Consider the following 18,999-nt stretch of genomic DNA (forward strand, 5'->3'; position numbering starts at 1 on the left):
TTATTTTGTTAAACATGTTCTCCTGATCACTTTGTTCATGGCTTCTTTCACACCCTTGTTCCTCAGACTGTAGATCATGGGATTCAGCATGGGGATCACTGTGGTGTAAAACACAGCCACCATTTTCCCCTGCTCCACAGACTCCTCTGTGGGGCTCCTGAGATACATGAATATGAGAGTCCCATAAAATATGATGACCGCTGTCAAGTGGGAGCCACAGGTGGAAAAGGCCTTCCGCCTCCCTTCCGCTGAGTGCATCCGTAGAATGGCAATGAGAATGAACAGATATGAAATGATCACCACAGCCAGAGAATATGTCACATTGATGCCTCCAAGAATGGTCATCGTATATTCTTTTACTAGAGTCCCAGCACATGCCATTTTGATGAGAGGTGGGTCTGCACAGTAGAAGTGGTTGATCTCAATATTCCCACAAAAGGACATGCCATATGTCCACAGGGTTGCAGCCAGACTAGTCAAAAAACCATACACATAAGGGAAAGAAATCAGTCGCATACAGACAGCTCTAGACATTTTGCTGCCATACAGCAGAGGTTTCCCAATTGCCATGTACCTATCAAAGGCCATCACAGCAAGAATAAAAATTTCTACATGGACGAGGGCAATGAAGAAGAAACACTGTACCAAACAACCGGCATAAGAAATAGTTTTTGTTTCTGATAACAGATTTTCCAACATTTTGGGGGTCACATTGGAAGAAAACCAGACATCCACAAATGACAAATGACTGAGGAAAAAGTACATGGGGCTATTAAGCTGTGGACTGACCTTAATTAATATGATCATGCCAATATTGCCTACCACGGTGACCACATAGACCATAAGAAAAATGATGAAGAAGAGGACTTGCCATTCCTGACGACTGGTTAGTCCCAAAAGAATAAATTCTGTCACATCGGTGAAATTGAGCATTTTCTCAACTCCAAGTCAATATTTTCTCAATTCTTAGTCAATATTCGTCATAAATCCTAGTGATAACTGGAATGAAATGAATTTAAAAATCAGATATTGTTTATTTATTGATTTATATATTTTCCATGCCTCTTCTATCTTCCTTTATTCAATATCTATGCCTGAATTCTGCCATTCTTTTCAACAAATCTTTTCTGAGGACTTGCTATGTAGCAGGCTCTCTGAAAGCTACTTAGTGCCTTAGTACATAACAGCTATACCAAATATTGTTATTGAAACATAGTAGTACTCAATATTCTGCTTAGCCAAATTGCAAGATTACTTCTTTCTTTTTTTTTTTTTTAGGATTATTTATTTATTTGTCAGAAAGAGAGAGAGGGAGCATGCAAAAACAGGGGGAGTGGCAGGCAGAAGCAGAAGCAGTCTTCCCACTGAGAAGGAGCCAGATGTGGGATTGGATCCCAGAACCCAGGGATCGTGACCTGAGCCTAAAGCAGACTCTTAGAGGACTGAGCCACCCAGGCATCCCTAACTCTTTCTTTTTAAAGACTTATTGATTTATGTTAGAGATAGAGAGAGAGGGGAGGAGAGAGCAAAGGTGAGTCGGGGGGAGGAGCAGAGAGAGAGAGAGGAGAATCCTCAACCTGATCTCCCATTGAGCAAGGAATGGGATGTTTGGCTCAGTCCTAGGACCATGATATCACGACCTGAGCCAAAACCAGGAGTCCGAAGCTTAAATCACTGAGCCACCCAGGCACCCCTCCATGATTATGTCTTAAATATACATTGTTTCCGATAATGGCATGTTTGGTACTTCTTAAGTATTTTAAGGTATTTATGAAGACTTACTTCCCTTTTTAACCCAAAGCAAAAATAATTTTTTACCTTATCACTTTTTCATCATAAGCATATCTCCATGATTAGGAATGGAAACCACTTAATCAAATAACTCACCAGCCACAAGAGTCAGACAAATAATTGTTTTTAATCTAACCTCATGCTTAGACTCATTTAAATTGATAAAGGACAAACTGACCACATTGGTCACCAAAGCCAAGTATAAAGAGGTAAGCCATATATATATATATATATATATATATATAATATATATATATATATATGCGTGCGTGTGTGTATGTGTGTATACACACACACATACATATATAGATACATATATATATTCCTTGGAATATATATATATATATGTATATATATATATATATATGTGGGCCCTTTGGCATCTCTAAGGTGAAATTATAAATAATCTTATAATCAAGATTAAATGTTATTGACAATATGTCCTATCATATTCTGGAGATTCAAAGATAGGTAAAACAAAGGTATAAATGTCACCACTTATTGTGGAATTTTGCAAACAAACTTTCTATAACCATAATATATTTTTACATAGTTATAGGGAAGTCAGAAAGTAAGGAATGATTCACTTTACTTTGGACATCCAGTGACATTCTGGAAAAGCTTATTGGATATTGTGCAAACTTATTTTCAATGTATTTAGTTTCAAATTTCTATTTAACAAATGTATATGTTGTATTATATAAACCTTTTCTCTGGACAATATCATACAAATTATTTTCTTGAGAAAACACCTTGCATGATGTTAATAGGTATTAAGGAGAAAAATCTGTAATTGCTTATTTATTAAATAACAATGAGTAATCTCCATATCCTATCAGTGTCTTAGAGATACACATCTACCTGTAAAGTTAAACTATGAGAAGTTTTTTGGAGAAAAAAAATATGTTATAATTAGCCTGGCTAGCATTTACTTAGCTTGAAAATGAGAAAGATGAAGAAAGAAAATGAGAGAGAGAGCTTCCATCAGTATCAATGTACATTCATGTCTGTAGAACAAAGAGTGTACTTCTGTTCAACAGGAATCCTGAGATAGCTTTTCAACGGGACAATGAATTTGTTGAAGATGGTATTGTGTTGTGCCCTCCAAAGGCTAAATGTGATTTCTAGGGCCAGTGATTGTTTCCAAGACCCTTATTTTAATCTCCAGCATCACACTTTGTTCAATGACAGTTGAACATATCCATTGATATCACTGGATAGTGACCAGAAAAGATAAGAGTGGGCAGGAAGATACATTTCTGGCCATAATGAAAACAAACAGACTTTTATCCACAAAGGTAACTTCCACCCACCCTTGGAAAGAATAATTCTCTTGGAGAAAGGAGAAAGCTTCCAACCAAAGTAGATTAGACTGAGACTATTTGACTCCAGAGTCTCAGGTGAATTAATGAAAACTTGAGGCATTATGAAATGACTTAAACATTTTAAAGAATAGGAACAGTTCAAGTTCCATATACGCTATGGAGTATTATGCCTCCATCAGAAAGGATGAATACCCAACTTTTGTAGCAACATGGATGTGACTAGAAGAGATTATGCTGAGTGAAATAAGTCAAGCAGAGAGAGTCGATTATCCTATGGTTTCACTTATTTGTGGAGCATAGCAAATAGCATAGAGGACATGGGGAGATGGAGAGGAGAAGGGAGTTGAGGGAAATTGGAAGGGGAGGTGAACCATGAGAGACTATGGACTCTGAAAAACAACCTGAGGGTTTTGAAGGGGTGGCAGGTGGGAGGTTGGGGGAACCAGGTGGTGGGATTTAGGGAGGGCACATATTGCATGGAGCACTGGGTGTGGTACAAAAAACAATGAATACTGTTACGCTGAAAAGAAACTTTTTAAAAATTATTAAAAAATTAAAAAAAATTTAAAAAAAAGAAGAGTTCAAGTTATTTATAACTGGATAAACTACTTCGGAATATATTTCTATATAGGCTGAATGATCTGTGACAGAGTTAATAAAGTTATTGCTAAAATCCTTTGTTTTATGATACACAGAATGTCACTTTTTCTGTATAATGTCTGTGTCTTCTGTCCATCCACCCTCAGCCCTAAGGCCTCATGTTACCTTTATGGGACTCATTCTTCCCTAGAAGAGTTTTCCAGGGATCAACTGGACATGATCATTTAGATTGAATCATACACAGATACACGGGGATAAATTAAAGCTTCAAGAATGCATGTGGCCTCATTGAATTAGAGTTAAACATCAATCCATTATGTACAAAGCAGAGTTTCCTTTAAATTAAAGATTAAACAAACTGCTTTGTGATGACTCACTCACTATTCACAGTATGTGTATTAAGACATTGGCCAAGGTTACCTACCTACCAATTTATTATTCTTATCACAAAAGTTAAATTACAATTTTAAAGAAATATATTTGTCAGCCTAAGAAATAAAAGATGACATCAAATCACAAGGTAGAAAATAGTAATATGAACATATATTTTGCTTTAGGTTGGTTATTACAAATTTTCCCAAATATACACAGTAACCGTGTATAGCACTTACACAACTTCCATAAAGATAATGCACACAAAATCATAAATCAGTTGCATTACAACTGGAAGTTAAGTGACTATCATGGACATGGCTGCCTGGGCTTTTCACCCTTATGCATTTTTCAAAGGTTAATAGAAGAATTCTTACTTGGAAATTCAGATCTATTCTCATGGTATCAAGAATGATGCAGCATAATGAAAGGGTATAAAAGACAGTGGTGAATGAACTTTGCAAAAGCTACATATATGAACAGCTGAGAGGTGGTTCACCTGCTGATAGACAGCAATGGTGACATCAGAAAGAGGGGAGTAGTCAGACCTGATCTTAAAAAGAATGAGGTCTGGAAAAAAGTAGGGGGTTGGGGGGCCTCATTAGCACTTAGAGGGCTGCCCTCACCATCTAAAGGCAAAAATGCATACACAGACTTCCCATGTTGTATCGGTCTGTATTTCAAATTAAATTACCAATAAAGATGGAGAAACAGGCATGAAAATATAAAGTATTACAGTTGAATAATTCCTTTTCTTGAGGTGCCCGGGTGGCTCAGTCAGTTAGGCATCAGACTCTTGATTTTAGCTCAGGTCATAACCTAATGGCCCTGAGATGAAGTCCAGCATCTGGCTCCATGCTCAGCAGGGCATCTGCCTGAGATTCTCTCCCTCTGCCCCTGCCCCTGCTCTCTCTGTCTCTTTCTTTCTAAAATAAATACATAACTCCTTAAAAATATTTTTTTTTAAGAAAGAGAAAAAAGAGCATTTCATTTCTGTTGTCAGACTTCGGTTGCATTCTGTCTCCATGACTCATAAAGTTGGGCTGCTTTTATACTTTCTTTGTTTTCTCTTTAATTTCTCTATACCTAATATGATGTACCAGTAATTATAGTACTCATTTTATTATTTAATTATGAATCTTAAAGGAGATATTATATATTCACATGTAATAAATAACACAGGACACAATTATTCTTAAATGCACTCCAGGAAATTAGCACTTCCATTAGTAGCTTATAATAAACAAATAATCAAATCTCTATAGAAAATCTCTCTCAAGGCCTCTGGTTGGTTCAAATGGTTGAGAAACCAATTCTTATTTTGGCTCAGATCATGATATCAGGGTTATGTTACCAAGCTCCATGTTGGAATCTGTGCTCAGAAGGGAGTTGACTTGAGATATTAACCATCTGCCCCTTCTCTCTCTCTCTCCCCACCCCAAATAGATAAATAAATCCTTTTAAAAAATTGAAGAAAATCTGCCTCTTTCCCTCTCTCTGTTTATTTCCTCCTTCCCTCCTATTTCTCTGTCTCTCCCATGCACACAAATATATATCTTCACACTCAGATAATATCTATGGGATAATTAAGGGCAATTATGAAGAATAAGATAAGATAAAATCCAAGATGCAAATTTAATCTGAGAGATCCAGATACATTTTTATACCAACCTAAGAATGAAGAGAAATATTCCCAGTAAGAATGCAGAAGTAAAAGGCAAATGCTACATAAGAAATGATCAACAATGTATACCAGGTAAAAGAGAACCTGGAAGTCCACAAGAGAATTTTCCCTTAAATGTTTGCTTTGACAAAACAAAAACAAGGAAGAAACAATTAAGAAGTTTGCCTACAAACAACCCTGGGGGCAAGCAACTCTCTAGAGGAAGAGTCCACTGTTGAGTTTTGTTTTTTAATACCAGATTTGCACAATTTGGTTTTCCCCAAACTCAAGGTATTTTGCATGTGTCCTGGGATCAAGAACACAATTTGTTTTGGGTTTGCATCAAGCCCAATTGGTGATGGTGTCACTCAGTCTGCACAGAGCAGTCTTGTGTTCTGCAGTCCTCGCTCTGTGCCACTGGGCTTTTCCAGTGTAAGATGAAACAAGTAGCATCATTGCCTACAATAAAAACTGTAGCATATCAGAGCAGGAAAATGATTTTGCTTTACATCCTTCATTTTACAAGTAAGAACATAAGAAATTTAATAATAGCAACAATAAAGCATTTATTACATTTGCACACACTAACTTAATTTTTACCACTACCTCTTGAAGTCATTATTATAATATCTATTTTACAGACAAGAAACTTAGAGCTTAAAGAGTTTCAGTGACTTGCTCAAGGTTACACACCCTAAATCAGGGACTAGATTCCTGTTTCTGGTTCCAGACATTGATTCCAGAGTTTGTACTGCTACTCATCTCATCCGATTGGCCTAAAGTAACTACTAATTGAACGGATAAAAATCTCAATTCTAATTCAAAATACACCCATTTCCACTATATGACTGGTATGTATAATATATTCTATAGAATATATTCATTCACACTCTTTATGAACTTGAAGGAACAAAAATATGTTCTTTGTATAGCCAAAGAATGTGGTATGTCAACGATAATATGCATTTGATCATGTTAATTGAATCTCCTGGCAATATATGCCCTCCAAGTGGTTCCCTCTTCTGTCCTGACTGCTGCATTATACTCACTTTAGTTCTGGCAACAAGAGCCTATTTCTGCTTCTTGAGATCAGTGGAGGAAATGGCTGCTTTCCCCCAAAATTGCAAGAAAATTTTCAGTAGAGCAGTTGCCTTATTCTTTGCCCTACCCATGGCCTAATATAGGTCCTATCTATATTAACATTTTGCTAGGTTTAATTTCTAAGGCCTGTCTCTACAAGACACTAAATAACCTCATGTGATTCCTCTGGATTTTATGTTAAAAGATGGTTCTCAATGTAAGAAGCCATGAAAACCACTCATTTACACAGAGAAAATCTAGATAGGACAGAGAAATCTAGATAGGACAACTGGCAGAGGAAGAAATTAGAGTTCTCGCCAGACCACAAAGATTATTTATCACTATTATCTAACTCTATGGGTCATGAAAAACTTACTTTCCTTTTAAACATTTCCTGAGGGTCTCTATGTAAAACTAATACTCTCCTCCCCTGTATTTTCATATAACTTAGTTCATATTGCTGTAATTATGGTATTGTATCTCAGATAGTTTTAAGTGCATGTTTCATAATGTTAGACAGTGAACAGTTTGAAACAATATTTCACAATGAAACAATGTGAAACCATGACACGTTGTCTTACTCATCCTGGTCATTATGTAATACCAGGTATTTTGTTAGTATTTGCCATATGCAGTGCAATATTCACAGGTTTTAGGGATGAGGATGTGGATATCTTCGGGAGCCTTGGTTCTGCCAATCACAGAGTACTGGCTTTTTCTCCTCTTCTACCTTCCAAATTCCTCTTTGTGTCAATATAATTTGGGTTCCAATGAGGAAAAGACACTACAGTCTGTAGTGCTCTGCCTTAATCGAGTTGACACAGGCAAACTAGGACAACTTCCATTTTTCTTCTTGCCACGAAATTATTATACAACAATAAATCTTCATTTGACTTTGTCATTGGGGCACTTGGAATGTTTCCTTTTAAAGTATGAAAGAAAGAACAACCACATAAAGGAAAGAATATGATGAAGAATAAAAACACACTGCCATGTTCGATTTATTGGTGTTGCTTCACAAGCCCAAGCTAAAAAACAGCAAAAATGAGGGAGTTAACATATTGAAGATCCACTTAAATCTAAATCTCCATGTCATTTGCATAGGCAAAACAGGTTACAGCCTCATTTCAATGCATCTTCAAGAGGGCATCATGAAACAGACTGAAAATAAAGGATCTTTAGCTATGAGAAAATCATATGGGTGTTTCCACAATATTTGACACCAGAATAAATGGAGAGTCTGTAAGGTAATAATCAAAACATAGCAAAACCTGGGATATGCTAGCTCTTCTCCCTGAGAGGTCACTGCCCCAAATGAAGACAACCCTCATGTAAATCATCTGATTGAAGTGTTTCCACTTTGAACAATGGGAGAAACAACAAGTTGTTGTTTTTGCCTACCGATGATGCACATAGAACTCTGTAAGATTAAAAGGCACAAGACAAGTGAACTCAAAATCATGAGGAGTTTGTAATATTAATATGAAGCAAAGTTGAATTTAAGTATATGTAATTAAAAATCATTTAATAAGAGGGAAAATGTTACTTAACTGATGAAGGGTATCATCCATAGTGAAGATGCAATTATATTATATAATAGATGAATTATAAAACAGAGTATTGGAAAAGAATAATGCAAATTAAGATTAAATTTGAATCTTTAATTTAAATTTGAATCTTTTTACAAAAGCAAACAGAAAGAAAAAGAATAACTATAAAAAGACTATGAGAACTTATGTGGATTTTAATATAGAAATCTAGATTTTTCAGAAGGCATAATTATATTTTTATATATTATAATATGTATAAACATAATATATAATACATATTATAAATAAATATGATATATAATATAACTATATTAATATATGATATTAATATATTATATTCAGAGCAACCTCTGATTATTTGTCAAAATTCATAGTGGAAAAGTGCAAAAATAACATGATAACATCTCGGAGATATAAAGGAGTACAAGGTTTTTGAAAATAGCAAGGAATACATCTTTAAATTAGCATTAAATTATAAAAGGAATTCATAAATGAAAATAGTTACATATATAATTCTTAGATCTAAGGTGAAGTAAAAGCTAAAATTAAATTTAAAACATAACATAAAAGGAATGATGCATTTCAAGATATATGATAGGATCCAAATCTGAACTATAATTTCAAATAGTTATCATTACTAAATAGGAAAAAATGTAAATCGATCAATTAAGCACATAATTCCAAGTATTAGAAAGAAGAAAAAGTAAATATAAAACATATTTTTTATATAAAGCAATTTTGTTTTATATATTTGTTTTATATAAAACAAATAAAATGAGATTCACAAACATAAAAGCAAAAATTGATAAGGGAAAGAGTAGGATTGATATTTGATGAAGTAAAAAATCTTGTTTTTGAGAATCTGGCATTGGACATTTACACATAGGGACAAATTACCAGGTAGGATTATCAACATTAAGTGGAATTATGAAACATAATATTAGAAATTTTTCTTCTTTCATAAAATTTGAAAGAGGTATTCCAATTCACAGCAGGAGGCTCCTTTTCATGCAGTCAGGCAGGGTTTCCAACTGTCAGGTCCTCTGCCCTCAACTAAGTCACTTTAAGCATCTAGATGCAACTGTCAGAAGTTGGAGAAATAATAGGGAAGCCATCCATACCTTTTTAAAACAGTCTCTGGCTTGCACACTTCCAATCCATTGGTGAGAACTAGTCATGTTGTAGCACCTAAACCAGAATTGGTGGTGCTCTAACTTCCAAGCAATAACCCCACCTTAAGGACCCAGAGATCTATACTGAACATATTCCCCAAATCTGCGGACCTCTACCTACCTTTCCTGCTCTACCCTGGTCCTAGCAACCATCTCTCTTGCCTGAATTATGTAACGTCCCCCTGTCCAAGTGCCTCTACACTCCATTCTAAATTCAAAAACAGAAGTGGATGTTTTAAAATACAAGTCATCATATTTCTACTGAACATGGAGCCCTTCCACAGCTTCTAATTTTTCCTCAAAGGAAGAAACCTCCCAATGGCACACACATCTTAAATAATTTGCCAGTGTGACCCTATTCCGCCTTTGATCTCATATTCCATCAATTATCTCATTGACCTGGGTTTCAGCACCAATGGCTTCTAATCTGTCGTTGAAACACAGCCCTTTTCACCAGCTGTTCTCTGTGCCTACAGCACCCCCCCCCCCATACACACAACACACACGTGCTCGGCTAATATCTAGACAACCTCCATGAAGTTTTTGTTTACTATCACCTTCTCAATAAAATTTACCCTCATTCTATGCCTGAGCCAGAGACCCACCTGTGCTCCTTTATCCTACAGTATTTTTTTTTTCAGATTTTGCCATGCAGTCACTAACATATGTTTCACTTGTGTATTGTGATAATTGTGTATGCATATCTCACACCACAAGAGTACAAGCCTAATGAGACCTGTGCCTGCCACACTGCTCATCTCCTCGTTGAAATTTATGTGATAGAAATCAGATGGAGATGGACAACACAAGAGATGGGTTTCGTCCTTCCTAGACTATTGGGAGAGACTGAGCCAAAGGGAAAGGGGTTGCATGATATGTCCTCTCTGCCAAAATGGCATTTTGAGAGAGGTGTTACTTCATCTAACTACAAATTTGTAAAAGAGGAATAGAAGGCATTATCAGCTCTGTAGGAGATTGTCTTTGCTCTGCAGGGAGATTTACATGATCCACTCACCTTCTTCCAAATAATTAGCCATTTTTCACACATTAGGTAAGAAAACTGTTTATGCTCTCAGCCTAATTACACAAGCATTCTTAAAAAAACATGTGTTGGAGGAGATGTGGAGAAAGGGGAACCCTCTTACACTGTTGGTGGGAATGCAAGTTGGTGCAGCCACTTTGGAAAACAGTGTGGAGACTCCTCAAGAAATTAAAAATAGAGCTTCCCTATGACCCTGCAATTGCACTACTGGGTATTTACCCCAAAGATACAGATGTCATGAAAAGAAGGGCCATCTGTACCCCAATGTTTATAGCAGCAATGGCCACAGTTGCCTAACTGTGGAAAGAACCAAGATGCCCTTCAACGGACAAATGGATAAGGAAGATGTGGTCCATATACACTATGGAGTATGATGCCTCCATCAGAAAGGATGAATACACAACTTTTGTAGCAACATGGACCAGACTGGAAGAGACTATGCTGAGTGAAATAAGTCAAGCAGGGAGAGTCAATTATCATATGGTTTCACTTATTTGTGGAGCATAACAAATAGCATGGAGGACAAGGGGAGATGGAGAGGAGAAGGGAGTTGAGGGAAATTGGAAGGGGAGGTGAACCGTGAGAGACTATGGACTCTGAAAAACAATCCGAGGGTTTTGAAGGGGGAGTGGGAGGTTGGGGGAACCAGGTAGTGGGTATTGGAGAGGACACAGATTGCATAGAGCACTGGGTGTGGTGAAAAAACAATGAATACTGTTATTCAAATCAAAGTTATTGGTTTACTGGATGATAAATAAACCACATGATTAATATATAATGAAAACATTTTAATTGCTTCTTTTTAACTTATGGCAAATGTAACCAAGACATGGAAGAAAAAGAGAAATCATTTTAGGAAGTGAGGAGCGTATCAGTGAGTAAGTCATACCATATGAGCTGAGTCTCCAGCTCCAAAAGGTCTCAGATTTTGGTAGCTGTTTAATGACAAATTTGGACAGAATGAGATTCAAATTGTTAATACTAAGGACATCCATCTATGTCTGCCAACTCAGTCTGTAGTGGGATATATGTAGCAGGATCAACTGTCACCAAGTTTGTTCAAGAGTTTTCTGGTTTAGGAATGAAAGTTGAGTATTTATCAGTCAAAAAGTTTTCACCTAAGTTGTAAGTTATAAGGTTAGAGAAATGTATGCAGGAAACATTGAGCTGGATAGCAGAAAAGTCCATTATGTGTTCCATAAACTGATATTTGTTGACTCAACACAATATTAATTTTAAAAAAGGAAAAAAGAAAAAAACTCAATGAACCAAACTACTACTTCCCATTCTGTCTTACCTGAGGCGACATGGGCCACCTAACACATGGCAGCAACCAAAGTGTGGACATGAATACAAACTGGTGCATTGTTTGCCTTGTCAACTATGACAATGCACAGTGTCTTCCAGTAAATAAAGGAACCACTTATTTGGCATCAGCTTTTCCCATCGTTTCTCCCATTTATTATGCTTCAGCCACATGGCTTTCCTTCTGTGTCTTCAACATGCCAGGCTTCATCATGAAACTTTGTACTTGTTAGTGATTCTCCAGGTTACAGTTCCCAACAATCTGTGTATGTTTCTCTTCTTCTGATCCAAGAGGCTGAGATTCAAAGTGTCACCTTTTCCAAGGGTCCTTTCCCAGCCCCTGAAACTGCCACAGAAGCAACAACCCTCACTTCTGAAGCTGCAACTCACTGTCTTGCACATTGCCTTGCTGTACATTCTCCATTGGGCTTACCAGTGCCTGAAATATTTTATCTGTGTGCATGCTTTGCTTTTGAAATAACCCCACCTCTAAAACATAATGAGGGATGTTTCCTGCCTTGTGTATACCTCAATCTCTAGTCTGTAACATTTTGCCCAGTAATCAACATAGGTTGAATGAATGAGACATTTTAAACCAAGCCTAGCAATCACTATCTCCAGATAACAGCTCTGCAACAAACCTAGAGAGCAACCACTGCAGAATCCAACACAAGGACAGAAACTTTCTAGGAAGAAAATGAGTAAATTATAAATCACCTATGGTTTTTCTCTGTAAAAGGGGCTTTATAGTTCAGTGTGAATTTGGATAGAAATAGCAAATTTTTAAAGAAAGCAAAAACAACTAATAACTTTGAAAATCAAACAATTGTGCAAAATTTGTATTATGGGAGCCATTTATAATGTTACTCATAGTGTTGGTAATCAGTTTTTTATAATGTTCATAGTACTACTCTTAAGATCTTCCAATACTACTAGTGATATACTTAGAGATATTTTAACCACACATTTCCATTGAAGGAAAACTTCAAATGTGACCATATTGGAAAGATGAGGAGAAAGAAGTGGTGGTTCTTGGGTAGGATTGCAGGGATTAGTGGAAGAAGTTTTATACATTTTTAGTAAAAAGATGTCAATAAATCATGCACAAGTTTGACAGTCAAGAAAACAAAGAGGCAACCCATGGAATGGGAGAAGATATTTGCAAATGACAGTACAGACAAAAGGTTGATATCCAGGATCTATAAAGAACTCCTCAAACTCAACATACACAAAACAGACAATCATATCAAAAAAATGCGCAGAAGATATGAACAGACACTTCTCCAATGAAGAAATACAAACGGCTATCAGACACATGAAAAAATGTTCATCATCATTAGCCATCAGGGAGATTCAAATTAAAACCACATTGAGATATCATCTTACACCAGTTAGAATGGCCAAAATTAGCAAGACACGAAACAACATGTGTTGGAGAGGATGTGGAGAAAGGGGAACCCTCTTACACTGCTGGTGGGAATACAAGTTGGTACAGCCTCTTTGGAGAACAGTGTGGAGATTCCTCAAGAAATTAAAAATAGAACTTCCATATGACCCTGCCATTGCACTATGGGTATTTACCCCAAAGATACAGATGTCGTGAAAAGAAGGGCCATCTGTACCCCAATGTTTATAGCAGCAATGGCCACGGTCGCCAAACTGTGGAAAGAACCAAGATGCCCTTCAACGGACAAATGGATAAGGAAGATGTGGTCCATATACACTATGGAGTATGATGCCTCCATCAGAAAGGATGAATACTCAACTTTTGTAGCAACATGGATCGGACTGGAAGAGATTATGCTGAGTGAAATAAGTCAAGCAGAGAGAGTCAATTATCATATGATTTCACTTATTTGTGGAGCATAACAAATAGCATGGAGGACATGGAGAGATAGAGAGGAGAAGGGAGTTGAGGGAAATTGGAAGGGGAGGTGAACCATGAGAGACTATGGACTCTGAAAAACAATCTGAGGGTTTTAAGGGGTTGGGGGGTGGGAGGTCAGGGTACCAGGTGGTGGGTATTATAAAGGGCACGGATTACATGAAGCACTGGGTGTGGTGCAAAAATAATAAATACTGTTATGCTGAAAATAAATAAAAAATAAATCAAAAATAAATAAATAAATAAATCATACACAAGTTTGAAAATCAATACATAGACATCTAAACCTACAATGTAAAATGAGTTAATGCCCAAAGACAGGAACAAGGTGTTTATCTATGGGGAGATAGGGAGGGGAGAAGTGAGAGAGGAGTGTGAATAAGCCTATAGTACTATTTGACTTTTTAAACAACATTTATGCTTTATATTAATAATTTTAAATAATTACAATAAGAAATTTTAACTCAAACATGCATATTTGTAGAAACTGAAAAAACCAAAACCACAAAATCTCAAATATGACTTTTTGAGGGCTGTGGGGCTTAATTTCTGTTGTATGCATTCACATGTTTAAATTTTGTATAGTTACTGTAGTGTCAGTCAGAAGAGGGGACTCCTTGCCATGGAAATATAACTCAACATATCACTGTAGTTAAGTATATGTCGTAAGACAGAGGGCACTTCTCATTCCACACTTCTAGTGTGAGATGGTGGAGGGAGCATTTCCACATGTTCTCACTCAAAAACCCATCTTAAATATTAAATATTGCTGGTCACCAGGACAAGGGAAAAAAAACCCACTGAAGGGTTTTCTCATGAACAATTAAATGCTCAGCTTAGAGCTCAGCTTAGAAGTGATATGTATGAATTCTAATCTAACTCACTGTCTAGAAATACTTCCACCTAAACCCAAAACAGGAGAATTAAAATGCCACCATGTGCACAAAAGACAAAGAAATTACAATAATTAGTGAGCATAATGAATAAGTACCAACATGCCAATTTTGGTAATGAAATTTTACTTCTCATGTTTAAATCTCTAAAAATCATTAGAAGTTTTAAAAATGCAATGTCCCCATTTGATGCACCATATTTCTCATTTTGTCATCAATTCTACCCTGTAACTTTGGAAAAAGTTTTAGAAAAATTTGGGAACCAAAAGAATAGTGGTAGATTCTATGAAAATCTTTGTTTTCTTAACAACTCTTTGGTCAATGCTTCTTTCACATCCTTATTCCTAAGGCTATAAATCATAGGGTTCAACATGGGGATGACCGTTGTATAAAATACAGCTACCATTTTACCTTGTTCCACAGATTCCTTTGAGGGACGTCTGAGATACATGACGAACAGGGTCACATAGAATATGGTGACAGCTGTGAGATGGGAGCCACAGGTAGAGAAAGCTTTGTGCCTGCCTTCTGTGGAACGAATTCTTAGGATAGTAGGAAAAATATAAAGATAGGAAATCAGGATGATGAGCAGAGAAAAAGAAAGGTTACATCCAGCCACAACAAACATTGACAGCTCCTTGTTGGAAGTGTCAGAACAGGCCAGCTTAATTAGTGGTGGGTCAGCACAGTAGAAGTGGTTAATTTCATTGGGGCCACAGAAGGCAAGGTTGTATGTCCACATGGTCTCCATGAGGCCCGTGAGTGCCCCATACACGTAAGGCCCCATGATGAGGGTGGTGCACACTCTCTTGGACATCTTGCTGCCATACAGCAGAGGGCTGCAGATGGCCATATACCGATCAAAGGCCATCGCAGCCAGGATGTACATCTCCACGTGAACCAAGGCGATAAAGAAGTAACACTGCACCAGACAAGCAGGATAGGAAATGGTTTCCTTCTCCGACAAGAAGATCGCCAGCATCTTGGGAGTCACGTTGGAAGAGAAACACAGATCCACAAAGGACAAGTGGCTCAGGAAAAAGTACATGGGTTTGTGGAGCTGGGCATTGACCTGGATGAGGACAATCATGCCAACATTCCCTGCAACTGTGACCGTGTAAATGGCCAGAAACAACAGGAAGAGGACAATCTGAAGTTCCAGGCGACTGGTCAGTCCAAGGAGAATGAACTCAGTCACTGAGGTGAAGTTTCTCATCGTTTCCTTCAATGGGAAATGAGAACATTCGATCAGTAAGAAAATTTTTTTTAAGGCAAAAGAAAAAGTCATATTTCTTAGAACATCATTTTGGACCATTTTCTTCTGTTTTTTCTTTCCTTTTCTATGACTCTTTGTCCCTGGGAACACTAGAATTAGTATTTTACTTGAAACAGTATCCAATTAAACATTAGTGAGTGCAAACTTCTGGGTTCCAGTCATTAGTGGGCTTGAAGACTTTTCCTTTGCTAATTATCCTCTTATTTCTCTTTGCCTACTTACATTTTTGGATTCTTTCAGGATATTTCGTACCCACTGCACTTCTACTTTGTCTATTTTTCAATACTTTACCTAACCTCACATTACTTTTTTTCACCCCAGATTTTGCCAGTCGGTACCAAGAAACAAACAGAAATCCACCACTGAAAAATGAATTTACCCGATAACTTAATTAGAAGTTGAGAATCTTGTACCAGAAGTTCTTTTCCTGATAACAAATGATTTCTTCCGCAAGATGCCACATTAATTCCTTAGGTTCTTTGTAAAAGGGAACTAAGTGATACATTAGAGATGCATCTTAATTCATTCTTTGTGAGATAAAAGAAATCAGTACTTCCTGCTTTAGACCAGATGTTCTTTAGGGGGTTATGAAAGGAAAGAAATCTTTGAGAAGTTGAATGATGGTAAATATTTTACCATGTATGGCCACAGGTATAATGCACAGGAAAGCTTTCAGAAAGTCTCCTAACATTTTCCAGTCAATTCAATACATTTAGAGAAGCTGATTTTTCAGTCTATCAGACCTGAATTAGACAATAGAAATGACTTGGTCCAGTATGTTTGTCTACATTTGAGAAAGCAGATGGAAGCGCAAAGTGACAGCCCTGAGGCAGAGACGGCTTTGACAGAGCCTGGGCTAGAAGCGATACCTCCCCTCTATCCATGTTAGTGCCTTTGGAGCCAGAGTGGGTCTTTATGGAACAGCACTTAAAACAAACAAACAAAAACAAAGCAAGACCAAAGTAAACAAAAGAGCACAACCACAAAGCTTCCCTTCTCTTCGTTTATTCTCAGACTAGATTTTCTACAACCAAAGAGTATGTTCTAGGCAAGAGAATGTGGTGAAAGAGAAGTGTACAATTTCTAATCCATCCCTTTATGGCATAGGATTGCCTTTCCCTTCTTCCTTTCTCCTTCCTACTGGCAGTTCATGTGGACGTAGTGCTGAACTACCTGGGAACCCACGGATGAGATGGCAGAAACATGAGTGAGTCATGACTACTAAAATCGTGGCCGACCTCAACTGACATACCAGCTCAGAATTTGATAGGAGTGAGAGCTGGACTTCTAACTTAATTTGTTTTGCTGTTGCAGGAGTTGAAATCATTATCCAACTAATTGAGACCTCTAGGATCAGTGCCCAAGATTACTGTAAGTCTCTATAGAGCTTGTCCTGGTTTTCAGATTTGCATTCATCACTACTTCTTTCTTGTAGGTTTTTAAGGTACAGGCAGTCTAGAATCTATACTCTTGTTGGACCAAACTTAATTAAAATCTGTGACAAACACAACCCTGAGTTGGAAACATCAGTCCTTATTATTCCAATCCAAATGCATTGAAAAACTTTTGCTTCCACAATTTAAAAAAAAATAACTATTCAGAAATATAGATCTCCAGGCAAATCTATATGTAATTTTGAGTTTTATTTTCCACTCAATCAACAAGATCCTTCTTGAAAAAAGAAAGTTTTATCTGTATAAGAAAAAACTATATCAGGTGATAATTATTAGTTAGAATTTAATTAATTCCTCAGAGGTTATGCCCAAAGATGATTTTATGACTTAAAAACTGTGATGACAGTGTTTAAATAATCACAAGCCTCTTGAGACCTTTTAAATTTGTCATAAACCTCCTCCGCATCCATTCCGTGATCACACACACACACACATACACATCACAACTCTATCAAAAGTAGACGAAAACTATTTAATACAAAATAATTTAACAATATAATTAGTTACATGTATTTTTTAAGCTGTCCTCCTGCACCCTAACCACAGAGGATTTTTTCCAGAACTATTGTACAGCATTTAATCCCCAGCTTCCCCACACAGGTCTGGTTTCTCTAATTTCTTTCCTATTCATATTTCTCAGCTCTACCACTTCTCTCCTGGAATGACCTCAGGAACTCCATTTTTCCTGAGCGGTCCAGCTTTTGCTGGCTCCTATCCTTGAGCTCAGCTCTAAACTGATGGTTACCTAGTGAATACATTAAGATGTTTTGCAAAGCTACAAAGCTTGTCATAAAATAGGAAACATCATCTATAGAAAGGTAGTTATTTGGAAGCACCTGGGTGACACAGTTGGTTGCGCATTGGATTCTTGATTTCAGCTCCGGTGGCAATCTCAGGATCGTGAGATCAAGCTCCCCATTGGCACTGTGCTCAGCGTGGAGTCTGCTTGAGATTCTTTCTCTGTCTCCCTCTGCTTCTCTGCCCTGCACTTTCTCTCTCTAAAATAAATAAGTAAATGTTTGTAAAAAGAGAGAGAGAGTAGAAAAATGGTTATTTGTTGTATCTAGGTATAGGGTGGCTCATAATCTTTTTCTCATCTTTTACTGGAGAACAGTGAAACATCATGTTACATCCTTCTATGTATTCATGCCCTTTCCACCCCTCCTGTCTTCTGTAAAAATAATCTGCTAAGGTATCTTTGGGCTTTCCAAACTTTAAAAAATGATTTTATGCTAAAATATTCCCAGTATCCTTAATACTGATGTTCATCTCACAGGTTTTGCAATTGGGCAGATTCAATTTGAAAAAATATAACTGTGCTGCCTATTTATTCTGTGATGACAGATATCTTAATCTTTATGAGCCTGAGTTTTCTCACATTGAAAATATTGCACCATGATTGCTCTCTGAAGATTTTATAACTTAGAATGTATGTCAATACCTGGCCATGTGGGAGGCATGTAAGTCTATCACAAGAAAATTTTAGTGTCTACCACCCCTTTGTTTATTATTGAGAAAAATAAAATATTCCCCAATTTTGCACATTGGTATCTTTCATATGACCAGCTCTAGTTTTTGCCTAGGTAGCCAT

The 18,999-nt window shown here is 37.0% G+C and overlaps 2 protein-coding genes across 2 annotated transcripts; both read right to left on the bottom strand.

The window, feature by feature from the left end:
- LOC116600186 (olfactory receptor 5M3-like) lies at positions 1–5,957 on the bottom strand. The gene is made up of 2 exons (XM_032360310.1): positions 5,949–5,957; positions 1–936 (listed from the first exon to the last, which is right to left on the bottom strand). Exon 2 carries the CDS (start codon positions 931–933, stop codon positions 1–3), a length of 933 nt encoding a protein of 310 aa, XP_032216201.1. The 5' UTR covers positions 934–936; positions 5,949–5,957.
- A 9,004-nt stretch (positions 5,958–14,961) lies between these two features.
- Positions 14,962–15,894, bottom strand: LOC116599940 (olfactory receptor 5M8-like). The gene has a single exon (XM_032359875.1). It carries the CDS (start codon positions 15,892–15,894, stop codon positions 14,962–14,964), a length of 933 nt encoding a protein of 310 aa, XP_032215766.1.
- Positions 15,895–18,999: the final 3,105 nt, after the last annotated feature.

Source organism: Mustela erminea, chromosome 9 (genome assembly GCF_009829155.1).
Source record: "Mustela erminea isolate mMusErm1 chromosome 9, mMusErm1.Pri, whole genome shotgun sequence".
Taxonomy (NCBI): domain Eukaryota; kingdom Metazoa; phylum Chordata; class Mammalia; order Carnivora; family Mustelidae; genus Mustela; species Mustela erminea.